We start from the raw sequence: 12,366 nt of genomic DNA on the forward strand, positions 1-12,366 counted from the left end.
TCTGTGCCTGTCAGTCAATTTCTCACCCCTGTTCTACAGTCAATTTCTCTGCCACCCGTGGTAATCAGTGGTGTTAAACTTCAACACTTGGAAATTCGCAAGGAATCAAAGATGGACAGTAGAAATAATAATATTATTATGACGGATGATTACAGAGGATGGGTGTGCAAAGCGAAGTATGGGTCGTGGCTACCACTACTGTTTTTACCTGAAGATGGCTGATAACTCAATCATCCATCCACACAAGTGTCAACTCAACTCAACTACTGGGTACTGACTGCTAATGGCAGGCACTTAATTTAAGCTGGCGCGGCTGCGCCGGCCGGTGGAGCCAGCGGCGAGCCTGCCGAGCACGCGGCGGCTCCGCTGCCGCCGCTGCTGCTGCTTGTTGTTGCGGTCGTGGCAGGGCGGCGGCGGCGAGGGGCGGAAGATGGCGTCGAGGTCGTCGAAGCGGAGGCTGATGACCTGGACGTCGAAGAGGCGCTTCCGGCAGGCCGCGTCGGGCTGCGCGCGCGGCTTCCGCGGCGCCGGCGGGCAGGTGGCCGCCTGGCCCAGGCAGCCGATCCCGGCGCCCGTGGGCGTCCTGCAGCAGCGGTAGTATTCGTCGCCGTCGCCACAGCCGCCGTCTCCAGCGCCGGCGGAGAGGAGGTGCATGCGCGGCGAGAAGGCGTCCGCCGGGTTGAAGAACTCGGGCGAGGCGGCGGCCATGGATCACTGGATGGATGGGGGAGGGAGCGGAGGAAGGGGAGGAGGAGGCGGCGATGTGTTCCTGTTTGAAAGCGATTTGAAAAGGAGGGCTGGTGCTGGTGTGGGGGGCGAGGGAAGCGCGCTGTATATGTAGCGGGGGTCGGGTCGTGACGGGTCAGACGGGAGTGGGATGGGAGGTGTGTGTGAAACGGAATGGGGCCCGGTGGGCAGATGACGCGTATCGTTGAAGGAACCGGCCGACCCGACCCGGGACGAAGGAAGTAGCTGGGAAATCGGGGCGGCCTTTCCTTGTCCATCTTGCCGCGCACGATAGGCTTCGGCCCCAAGGTAGGGACGACACCTTTTTCCCGGCGACGTGCGCCGTTACTCCGAGGTTGCCACCGACTATTTTTTTTTTAAAACAATGCTACCTACTAGATGACGACGCCTATGGCCGTGGCTTGCCTATTCGGGTCTGAAATCGAACGGGCCCCGGTTTTATCTCCGTCTTATTGCGCGTGAACACGAGATGCGTGAGATTCATGCACGACATTCATTTCTGTTACCATTTTGATCCCCATGACAGGCAAAGCTTCGACCACCTTTTTTCCGGCGACGTGCACCATTACTTCCAGGTCGTCCACTGCCACTGCCACTGCCAGTAGTACGAAAATGACACCAACCCACCTCGTTGGCATTTTCTTATAGGATAAACTCCATGAGCACCGCGCGTCCGAGTCGGGACTCGAACTTGGATGGGCTGGCAGCAACCCCAGCTGCCCAGCCAACGGGTCGACGCCCCGTCCTCAACCACCTAGTATGAGATGACGACGCCTATGGCTGTGGCTGCCTTGCCCAAGGGGTCGGCCGTCGCTGCAGTCCTCTCCTCCCTTACCATAGATGCTGCGCGATAAACCCTACATTTTGGGTGCGCACGGTTTGCGGCTCTTGTGCCGTGTCCTCCTCTTTGCTGTCAGTTTTCGAGATTGGACACGTGCTGGGCGGCAGAGATTGTCCTCGGCAGATTGACAATGGGGATGAGCGTGGCCGGCGTCGCGACAAGGTTGTTCCCGATGTGCTTCCTCGGCATCGATTCTCCCCTCGACTCGACAATGCGTGTGTGGTTATCCATTGTGCGCCAAAGGTTGCTTTTTTTTTTTTGCTTCTCTGTATGGCAGCGTTCATACCGAACCTGGGTGAAGTCCCGCGCCATATGAAAGCAGTCATCCAGAAATAGCAGCTGGCAATCCTGATGTATTGTGACCATCTTGCCATTGCCAAGATAGCGCTTCTGCCTTGAAGACATCCATGGCATCACATTGCTACTTGACTGTCAAGAATTTCCCCGAGTTGTCGCGCCATTGTATATAGTAGGGTTAGATATGGAGTTTCCATAGAGGGGTTTGGTGCGTTTCCTGTGAGTGGCGACACACCAATAGGGTGCGGGCAGCAGGCGCGAGCGAGGAGTGTTTGCTGGCTTTCGGTGATGTTCTTTCTGGTGGTGCTGGCTACCGCAGAGGGGATCCATGCCGGCACATCCCCTAATAAGCTTGACATGTGCCTTGCTGCCCCTGATCTACAACAGGGATTCAACTTTGCTTCTTGGCTTGTGAAGCCGCCACGGCAATTTTCGCTAGTCTGTTTACATTTTGGAAGGGGTTTTCGCTAGTCTGTTGGCCTCAACCGATACGTCGATCGTATTTGTTGGTTCCCGGATTTGGCGGATGGATAGCCGACGGACGGACCGACGGATCAAGGATGAAAGCGTATCGTACTATCAAGGAGCAGCAGCAGCAGCAGCATAGGATACCGTAGCGAGAATTGATTCAACGCACCCGCCACGTACGTCCCGCCGACGATTGCGATATCCCTCCCTCCCTCCCTCCCTCCGTCTCCCTGGGATTCTTTCTTCGCCTCGGATTCCCGTTCCCGTTCAGAAATTTCATTCAAACGAGAAGGCCAGCAACGTGCGCGCGTGCGCGACCAAGTGATAGGGATGGAAGGGGGGACGTGTACCTGACCAACCAGACCAGACCAGACCATTGGTATGACTCCCACTCTGGCGGACCCACATCGGATGCGCCGAACTACGGGAAGAGGGGATGGATGGATGGATGAGCTCTGTCACCACGTCTTTTTTTTTTTTTGCGGGGACTGTCACCACGTCTTTCACTCACTCACGTCGCTCAGTCGCGGCTGGCGCCATGTGTTTCTTCCTTATCTTGAGAGCGAGTGCGTGTCACAGAACAAAACAACCAACGGAAATGATTTGTTTAGGAGGAACTATGCTGCCATAGGTGCCTAAAAAAAATGCACGGGCAGTCACTCAACTTGCGAAGAGCGCTCAGTTTGGTCGCCGTACTTAGAAATACGGTCAATACGGTCACCCTATACGACAAAACGTGTTTGTACGGTCATTGTTGCTCGTATGCCACCCGTGGCCGCTCGGTTTGACGGGTCAGTGTCGTCCACGTCGGCACGCTCAGGGTTATTTCTGTAAATTAGGCCGGCGCATGTAATTATCCATCGACCCCCCTGAAATACCGCACTCTGTAGTGGAATCCCTAATTCCCCACTTTGCCGCCGACGCCGCTGCCCTCTCCCAAATTCCCCACTCTGCCGCCGCCGCCCTCTCCCTGCTGTTTGCCGCCGCCCTCTTCTGTGTTGCTTGCCGGCGGCCTCTCCCTGCCGCTTGCCGCCGCCAGTTGCTTGACTCCGCCATGTCGACAAGCTCGGTCTGGTCATCGGTTGGCGGCCGTTCGGTGGTGGTGCCGCTCATCAGGTGCCCTTCTTGCCGCACTCGTGTGAAGTTCTATCTCTCCAACACGGAGAAGCACGAGGGCTGGGTCTTCTACAGGTGTCTTGTTGGTGTAAGTGGAGTGCATCCCTGTTCTTCATTTTGGTCGAATTTTGGGAACTTGTAATGGTGATTTCCGGCGTTTGTTCTTTTCTTTTGATCTTCAGGACCATTTCTGGCATTGGGAGTTGGAATACGTTGCATACTTGATGGATAATCAGTTTCTCGTTGGCAATGAAGTCGTAGATGCATTAGGAGCTGCAGAGGATAAGAGGGAAGAGCTGATTCGAGCAAGGAATCGAAGATATGCAGGTGGAGGTGCAGTTGATCTTCCAGGCTTTGAAGATGGACATCATGGAAGGGTTGCAGGTCAAATGAGCAAGCAACAAGCTGAAACACTCGTAGGGTTAGGCAATGAAATATTGGTGATGATGAAGGCACTGTTGGCAGCACTCATTGTAGTTGCATTACTAGTAGCTATTTCTCTGCTGAAGAAGTGATGGAGTGGATGCAAGAGTGATGCAATATGTAGTTGATGCAGTGTTTGCAGTAGCTATTTCACTGTTAGTATGTTAGGAATGATGCCTAGTTTGTTAGGAGATGAACTGGTACTAGTAATGCAACTACAATCTTTTGCATTGTATCTGATGCTTTTGCAATATGTAATGCAAGTGACAATCTTGTACTACAAATGAAGTTAATGGATCATCTTGCTGTCTTATGAAGATATCATTTTTATGAAGTTAATGAGCAAGGAATCTTGTACTGTTAGTGTGTGTGCATTGCAAAGCTAGTTGATGATGCTGTCAATTTGGGCACATTTGACCATTGTCATATTTGCCTTGTGTGTGTGCATTGCAAAGGTAGTTGATGATGCTTGTAGACCATTTTCCAGTTCATTTTGCATGCAAAACAACTATACAACTGCTGCAAGTTGAAGAGGACAAATGTGACCATTGTCATATCTTGGGCAATGTTATAACCAGGGCATTAAGCATAGTCATAAGTAGGGCAAAGAAGTATCTTATAGAACTGGTTACAAAATGAGCAACAATGATCCATACTCATGTGTCTACATCATTATGGATCAATTGCAACATTTTCCTACATTACCACTGATTGCATACTACATGGATTGAGCAAAATAAGATGCTTGCATACTACATGGATGTTCTGGCTGTCCACTGTCTCATCACCTGAAGATATCAAACATGGATGTTCTGCTGGCCTTCCTTGGCTGACCATCTTCTTGGTGTTGTGAATCATCCTGGCTTTTACCCATTGCAATAGATATCAGCCTCATTTCTTCCTTTCTTTGTGTTGCAGCAGCCTCCTTCTCTGCTTTCTTATCTGCTCTTCTTTTTGCTGCAGCAGCCTCTTTCTCTGCTAGCTTCTTGGCAGCTTCTTGTTCTTTTTGAGCCTTCTTCTCAGCCTCCTTTGCTTTGTTCTCAGCAGCTATAGTTTTCTTAACCTCCAAAAGAATCTGCCTTGTCTCTACTTGAGCCTACTTTTTATTGCTGCTTCTTCTTTCCTCTTCTCTCTATTCTGAGCAGCTGCCTGTCTCTTCCTCTCTGCCTCTGCTGTTTTCTTCTCCTCTTGCAGATGTCTCTTCCTGGCAGCTTCTTCAGCCTTCTTTTCCTATTCTTCTCTCCTTGCTGCAAGTATAGCATTTTTCTTGTCTTCTAACTCTTTGTCTCTCTGCTTTTTTAAAGCAAGTAACTTCTTAGCCATCTCTCCTTGCTGAATGGTGCTTGTGCTCCCTTGGTTTTGATTGACCAACAACTGAGCAGCAGAAAGGAATGTTGACTCTGGAACAGGTCCTTGTGCAATCACTCTTGGCATAGGCCTCTGCATGACATAACATTTGTATAAATGATCACACAATAATAGTAGGCTTGGCAAAATATATGAGATCATGTATGACAAAACTTACCCTTTCTATCATTTGATCAACCATGAGATCTTCTATGATAGGATTTTCTGCAGGGTTGTGTTCCTGCTCAAAATGAAGCAACATTTAAGTGATCCATGATTTGCTTGTGGTGCTGTATGACAAAACTGAAACATCTTCTGCAAAAACATACCTGAGTAATGACAAGATCTTCATCTTGCACATGTTGCTCATCTGGTGATGTTGCTTCATGATTTGCTTGTGGTGCTGATGGTGCATGAATATTTGGAGGAGGTACTCCTGCCTTGAGGTACTTGCATCCTTCAATGTTGTGATCTGGCTCTCCAGAGTATTTGCAGTGCATGATGACACCATGCCTAGACATTTTCTTGCCACCATTACTGCAAATTACTTCACCTGGTGCTTTTCTTCTGCTTTTGCATGGTCTGCCTACTTGCTTGGTGTACAATGGTGGCAGAACTGGTGGCCCATTCATCTTCTCCCATTCTGTCATGTCTCTACATGGATAGATTATGTTCTTGTATGCCATTTTGAACATGTTCACAGAATAGCATTGGTTCACCAATGAAAGAGGGTCAACTCTTTCATGTCTAGCACATGATATGGCATGTACACAAGGTGTGCCACCCTTCTACCACCTCTTACAACTGCACTCATTGGTGTGCCAGTCCACAAGGAAGTTCACACCCCTGTCACCTACCTGGAACACCCCATCTCCAGCTCCATCCACATAGCACAGGTTTGCCCACTCAGTTAGCTTCTCCACCTTTTTCTTGATCTTTGGACAAATATTTCCTTTCATCTTCTCTGCCTCAAGCTGCTTGCTGTAGTGCCTCTGGATCAGTTGGCCTTTGATCCTTTCTAGCATAGAAAGTATAGGTAGCTCTCTAGCATCTAGTATGTACCTACAAGTATAAAACAAAACTGAGTTAAGTGCCAAACATGGAAGTAAGCACTGCACATAGCAAGTTAATTGGCTTCTCACTTGTTGAAAACTTCACAGTTATTGTTGAGCAATATATCACACTTGGGAAGATCACTTTGAAATGCTCTAACCCATGTGTATGGTTCCAACTCATGCAACCACTTGTAAGCATCCAAGCTGATGTCCTTCATCTCAACCATGTACTACTCATACTTGATAGAAGTGGTACTTCTTGCTATCTTCCAAAGTTGATTCTTAAGAACATCCCCTTTGAATTGTTGCTGAAAGTTCTGCCACATGTGTCTGACATAGAACCTGTGTTCTGACTCTGGAAATAACTCATCCACAACATTGATAAGGCCCTACAATAACAAAAGATAAACATAAGCATGGAGCGAGTACTAAATTTGGAGTACTACTTATACTACAATTGATGTTGTTTACCTTTTGTTTGTCTGACATAATGGTCCACGGAGCAGTATTAAAGATAGCAACATCATTCTTTAGTCTTTCAAGGAACCAACACCAATTAGGCTTGTCTTCCACTTCAACTACAGCTACTGCAATTGGAAAAATACAATCATTTGGGTCTATCCCAACAGCAGTGAGTAGCCGTCCTCTGTACCTTATCTTGATATGACAACCATCAAGGAATATCATAGGCCTACATCCTTGCAGAACCCTCTTTTGCATGCATCTAGACACATATATGCTTTATTAAACCTTGCCTGACTATCTAGTGCAACAAAGAATGAGGTCCCAGGGTTACTTCTTCTCAACTCATTACCATAGTCCCAGAGCATGTTGTATTGGCCTTCTTCATCGCCATAAATTATTTTCATTGCTAGCCTCCTAGCTCTTTGTAACTTGGTCCTGCTTGGGGTCATATGCCACTCCTTTTGAACAACTCTAGAAAAGTTTCTCAAATTCATGTCTTGGTCAGCTCTAAAGCTCTCAAGATACTTCTGTGCTAGAAATGGTGCTGTGAAAGCCTTGATCTTCCACTTCTTGGTACAAGTGTGCTCATCCACATATTTCTTGACCATGAAACACTTGGTCCTGCTATCATATGAAGCCCAAAGATACCAAGTACAGTCCTCATCACATGTTGCCTTCACTCTTTTCTTATCATTGACTGGCAACTTCACATCTACCCTGTTTTTGCAGCAGTACTCCTTGATGGCTTTCCTCAAGAGCTCAACAGTTTGGAAAACTTGACCAACATGAAACTTGGGACAATGAAGATCCTCTGGTCTGAATGCCTTGAACTTCATGAATACCTCTTCATCATCAGAATCTGGTGCCCACAAGTCATCACCCTCTAATTCATAGAACTCATCTTCATGATCATATGCTGCTGCTTTGTCTCCATCTTTCTCATTTCCTTTCACTGCTTCTTTTCCCTTTTCAACCTTTTGCTTCCCTTTCTCTTCTTTCTTCTTCTTTGTCTCCACAGGCTCATCCATGTCTACATTATCAGCATACAAATCATCATCACCATCAATTATGTCATAGTCACTGCTCACTATGGCTCTAGGATCAAAGTCAGAGTCATCTGAGTCAGTATCATCATCTTCCAGGTAATCAGAACTGCATTTCTGTCTGGTTTTCCTTTTGCATACTCTTGATGATCCAGCTTCATCACTTCCTTGTTGTTCTGCTTCCTGCACTACATCTGGAGCCATAAAATTTTCATCCTGGTTACCAAAAGAACAATTCCTCCTTGCAAACACATAATTGCCCACGTCAATATCTGAGCTCTCTGGATACACAACTTGTATTGGGATTGCTTCACCTTCATGCCCTGCACCTTCAGGGACATGAACATCTGTCCCTGCATTTACAGCCTCAGTACTTTCTGCCTGATCAACTCTTGTCTTAGAAGGACTAAACACTGGAGGTAGCTGCACTCTTGGGAAATTGACCACATCATCATCATCATTGTTTGAATTCAGACTGTCTTCATGGTCTAAGTAGAGACTGAATGAGTGGTGGCCAAGATCAACAAATGTTATCATCCGGCCTGTGTCTCCATCTCCTCTAATTTCTCTCAAGCCATTCTTCTGCAAGGTTAGGATTGGAATGCAGTAGTAAGCCTTGAGCCTTCCTGCCATCTCCCAACCAATCTCCTCAACTAGGTGCTCAACCATGATTGGGGACCATTTCACTGTATCCAGATCATCATACCACAGCACATGCCCATTGACATAAGAACGGTTGCTACCTTTGCCAAGGAAATATCCACCATGGTTAAACTGAACTGAAAATTTCCTGCTGCGTGGTCCTACAAAGATGAAAACAGAGCACAATTCTGTCAACATATATTACAAGGAACCACCTTTCCTAACCTAAAACCCTAACCGTATGTTCAAACATCTAAAAGGCCTACAATTGCATCATAATGACCTCCAAGCAAACACTTAGCCCCCAATTTGTTAGGCAAAAACCATACACCGAAAACCCCCAATTTGTCAGGCAAAAACCCTAGCTTAAATCTTGTGAAATCTTGCGGGCAAAATTGGCCTCCTACATCTCCATGTGCACAATGTGAAACCCTAAATCGCGCAATCAGAGACTGCAAGCACCAATCATGGCGGATGTACGTGGGGCTTACCATAGTACGGTGGAGGAGCTCCATCTGGTCGACGAACAGGCCCCATCCTGAGGAGGATGCGGCGCCCCTCCGGCAGCGACGCGATGCAGCGCACCTCCGCGGCGACTCCGCTCTTCCGCGATCTCGATGACCGGAGATGGTGTGCTGCCGCCGACGATCGCCTCCTCTGCCCCCGCTCTCCTCCTCCTCCCCTCGTTATGATCGAAACCGAACAGGCAAGGCGCTTTCGGCTAAAGCACAACGAACCAAGGGGGATTCTGCAAAAACACCGCGCTACCGCCCGCTTAATGCCAGCTGGCGTCCAGGATTGGTCAACACATGGTCAAACCGAGCGGCGACGGGTGGCATACGAGCAACAGTGACCGTACAAACACGTCTTGTCGTATATGGTGACCGTATTTCTAAGTACAGTGACCAAACTGAGCGCTCTTCGCAAGTTGAGTGACTGCCAGTGCATTTTACTCTGAAAAAAATGATCTTCTTCTTCCTCGCGCTGCCGCCGCCGCCGCCCTCCCCTCGCCACGGCACACCGCCGTCCAAGGCCATTCCTCTGAACCCTCCGATCTTAAGTTCTCCGGCGACGACCCTGCACCCCCCTCCGATCTGCACCAGTCATCAACCCGCTTCCTCGCCTCTGTTTGGAACATCACAGCTCTCCTCACCGCGCTCGACACGTCACCCTTCGGCCTCGTTCAGAATCGACTGACCGCGAGCAAAAAATTTAGGCACCTCATATCTAGCAGACCCGAAAGAAAAAAAAAATTGATTTCAAGAGCAGAAAAAGGAATGGAACCACGAGAGCAACCTGTCATCTTTCGTTTTGTTCTGCCACATGTACACATCGTCCAACGGAAGCAGAATGAACCTACTCCATCATCACTGCCTCTACAGAAATTGGAAGTGAAGCCATCCATTCACTCCCGGCCCCGCAGCTAGGACGACCGTCGATGATCACTGCGTCCGCGGCGTCGTCGTCGAGCAGGCGGCGGCGACGTGCCTGAGCACCGCCTTGCCGGACTCCCGCGCGAAGTGCCTCTGCCGGAGCCGCACGTAGGGGTAGCACAGCGCCGACAGCGGGTGCGCCGGCTTGGAGAAGGACACCACCTCGTACCACACCCGCTCCTCCGCGTCCACCTCCACCGAGAACCGCTCCTCCCCGGCCTGCATCCACGCAACCATGTCACACAAACCATCATCAATTTGCTGCAACTCGATCCCAACCGGAAACAGAATGCGGCAGTACCAGCAGATGGCCCTGCAGGGTGCCGCTGCCGAACGCAAACACGCCGCCGCCACCGCCTTTCTCGCGCTTGCCACCATCGTAGTTGTCGTCGGTGACATACGCGATCTGCAGCGGGAACATCACCCAGGGGACCACCTCCTTGTAGCAGATGCAGAACCTCACGCCGATCTTCACCGGCGTGCCCGGCTCCGCCTCCGCCCAGCCCAGCGCCAGGTGCCTGACCAACAACAACCAACGGTTTTCAGCATTGCTGCAAACATTTACGACACTGGAGTTCAGAACAGGCCAGGCTTACTTCCAGGAGAGGAGAGCCGACTTGGCGTGGCCAAAGGCATCGGCGCCGGAGCCGACGAGGACTCGCGACCGGTTCACGGAGAAGCCGCGGTCCGCCAGCGCCCTGTCGGTGTCTTCAGAGGTTGTTAATGCGGCTGGTGATTTCGGGTGGGTGGCGCCGTGGAGATCAGCGTCGTAGTTGAAGCCGCCGGCAGCTGCGAGGCACGACTTCTGCTGCTCCGGTGTGGGGCGGCTCAGGCTCAAGAAGAGGCCTCCCCATGCCATGGTTTCTACAGAGAGTGGTGTGAGGCTGTGCGTGCTTACGGGCATGTCATAAGATGCTCATGATTGGCTTCTTGTAATGGACTAAAATAACATGCTAGACAGAATTACTAGATTTTTTCTGCTAATTTAACCACTTTAGGTGCCAGTTAACAGATGAATAATCCTGCTCCCTTAATCTGGACTATAACAAACAATCTAATTAGAGCTGCAATGGGGAAAAACATTTGCACGGCATATGAATTCCAGATGATGCATTTTATAATTTAACATCGCCTTTCATATAATCAACAAAGTGCTATAAAGCACAGCCCAAGAATTATAGCAAAGTTCATCAACTATCAACCTCTATTAACACAAGCACAGGCCAAGAATTATAGCAAAGTTCATCAACTATCAACCTCTATTAACACAGTTGTGCGCATCCAAAATATCACTGATAGCAAGTTGTGTCCATTCAGAATATCACTAATAGTAAGTATATTACATAGTGTTTGGCAGCACAATATGGGGAAGAAAAAGAAAATCCTGAGCCAACACTCAAGCAAGCTAGCTAGGTTCTGAGCTTAGTGCTGAAGTTATATTCTGACACGTTGCACGGAGGCGATGATACGAGCAGGAGGAAATTGAATGTCGTGAACTAAACTCTACCCTGAACTGTGACAGAACAACCCCACGAGTACGAATAGTCTATAGATCAAGATCTTTATTTTACCATCTAAATAAATCTCTGAACAAAAGCTTGAGGGCTGACTGAGAGCACCCAGTTAGCTGCTACAGTACAACCAAGCTCTGTTATGCTACATGATGAAGGAGAATACTCCATTACCAATATGCCCCACATCGGTCAGCTCAAATACACTCCAGCCAGTACTAAATGGAACCGAGGAGCGGCGAAGGTTCGAGCCACAGCTAGTCTGATCCACCCAACGATTTAGTTGCTCATGCTCTGTTTTCTACTAATAAATTCAGAAACAGAACACGGTTGCTACTTCAAGGCTACTATTCATAGTCTGATCATGTGAAACCTATTGTATCAATTCCGAGATGGATTGAAAACTGCAGGGCTACTCGGGTCGTTCTTCCTCTGGTGGATCCTAAAATTGTTGGAGATTCCTGGCATCGGACGATGTGGAAATGGGGGCAGTGAGGGCGGAGGAGTGGAGGGGGGCTGGGCTGGAGAGGGCATACATACCTGGAAACCCAAGGGAACGGAAGGCCGGTACGGCGGGCGGCGGCGACCGGCCGACGAGTGCTGCGGCGGTTGCGGCGACCGGCCGGTAAGAGGAACCGTGGCGAGGTCTCACAGCCTCTCAGTAGCAGCCTACTGGACGGGGAAGGGGATACCTCGATCTGAGGCCGGCCCTGTGAGTTGGCGTAGGCCCAGCTACCGGCCCAGGTTCATTCCAGTTGGACCAACCAACACATTTCTACGATTCCCAATTTTTCAAGAATAACCAACTTTTGCTGTTCTTTTTTTTTTAAAACAACTTTTGCTGCTGGTTACTAAAAAAAAACTTTTGCTGCTTCCATAAAACGAACAACTTTTGTTGCAAAACTTTATTGGTCGTGATTTTAGTTTCGGTTTTGAGGTGTGTGGATGAACTATGAAGCACATAACCCTTCTGGTAAT

At 49.0% G+C, this 12,366-nt stretch overlaps 2 protein-coding genes across 2 annotated transcripts; both read right to left on the reverse strand.

The window, feature by feature from the left end:
* Window positions 1–112: 112 nt before the first annotated feature.
* On the reverse strand, window positions 113–804 carry LOC123100635 (cyclin-dependent protein kinase inhibitor SMR1). The gene has a single exon (XM_044522528.1). The coding sequence runs from the start codon at window positions 706–708 to the stop codon at window positions 295–297; it is 414 nt and encodes a 137-aa protein (XP_044378463.1). The 5' UTR covers window positions 709–804; the 3' UTR covers window positions 113–294.
* An 8,918-nt stretch (window positions 805–9,722) lies between these two features.
* LOC123100636 (UPF0548 protein At2g17695) lies at window positions 9,723–12,091 on the reverse strand. The gene is made up of 4 exons (XM_044522529.1): window positions 11,929–12,091; window positions 10,474–10,741; window positions 10,179–10,395; window positions 9,723–10,096 (listed from the first exon to the last, which is right to left on the reverse strand). The coding sequence occupies exons 2-4, from the start codon at window positions 10,734–10,736 to the stop codon at window positions 9,887–9,889; spliced, it is 690 nt and encodes a 229-aa protein (XP_044378464.1). The 5' UTR covers window positions 10,737–10,741; window positions 11,929–12,091; the 3' UTR covers window positions 9,723–9,886.
* Window positions 12,092–12,366: the final 275 nt, after the last annotated feature.

This window comes from Triticum aestivum, chromosome 4D, assembly GCF_018294505.1.
Source record: "Triticum aestivum cultivar Chinese Spring chromosome 4D, IWGSC CS RefSeq v2.1, whole genome shotgun sequence".
NCBI classification, from domain to species: Eukaryota; Viridiplantae; Streptophyta; class Magnoliopsida; order Poales; family Poaceae; genus Triticum; species Triticum aestivum.

Bases quoted from the DNA above. Each gene is read 5' to 3' on its own strand.
- LOC123100635 (XM_044522528.1), bottom strand. From the start codon at position 708: ATGGCCGCCGCCTCGCCCGAGTTCTTCAACCCGGCGGACGCCTTCTCG.
- LOC123100636 (XM_044522529.1), bottom strand. From the start codon at position 10,736: ATGGCATGGGGAGGCCTCTTCTTGAGCCTGAGCCGCCCCACACCGGAG. The intron at 10,396-10,473 runs GTAAGCCTGGCC...GTTGTTGGTCAG, and splicing joins TCGGCTCTCCTCTCCTGGAA to GCACCTGGCGCTGGGCTGGG. The intron at 10,097-10,178 runs GTACTGCCGCAT...GCGTGGATGCAG, and splicing joins CCCTGCAGGGCCATCTGCTG to GCCGGGGAGGAGCGGTTCTC.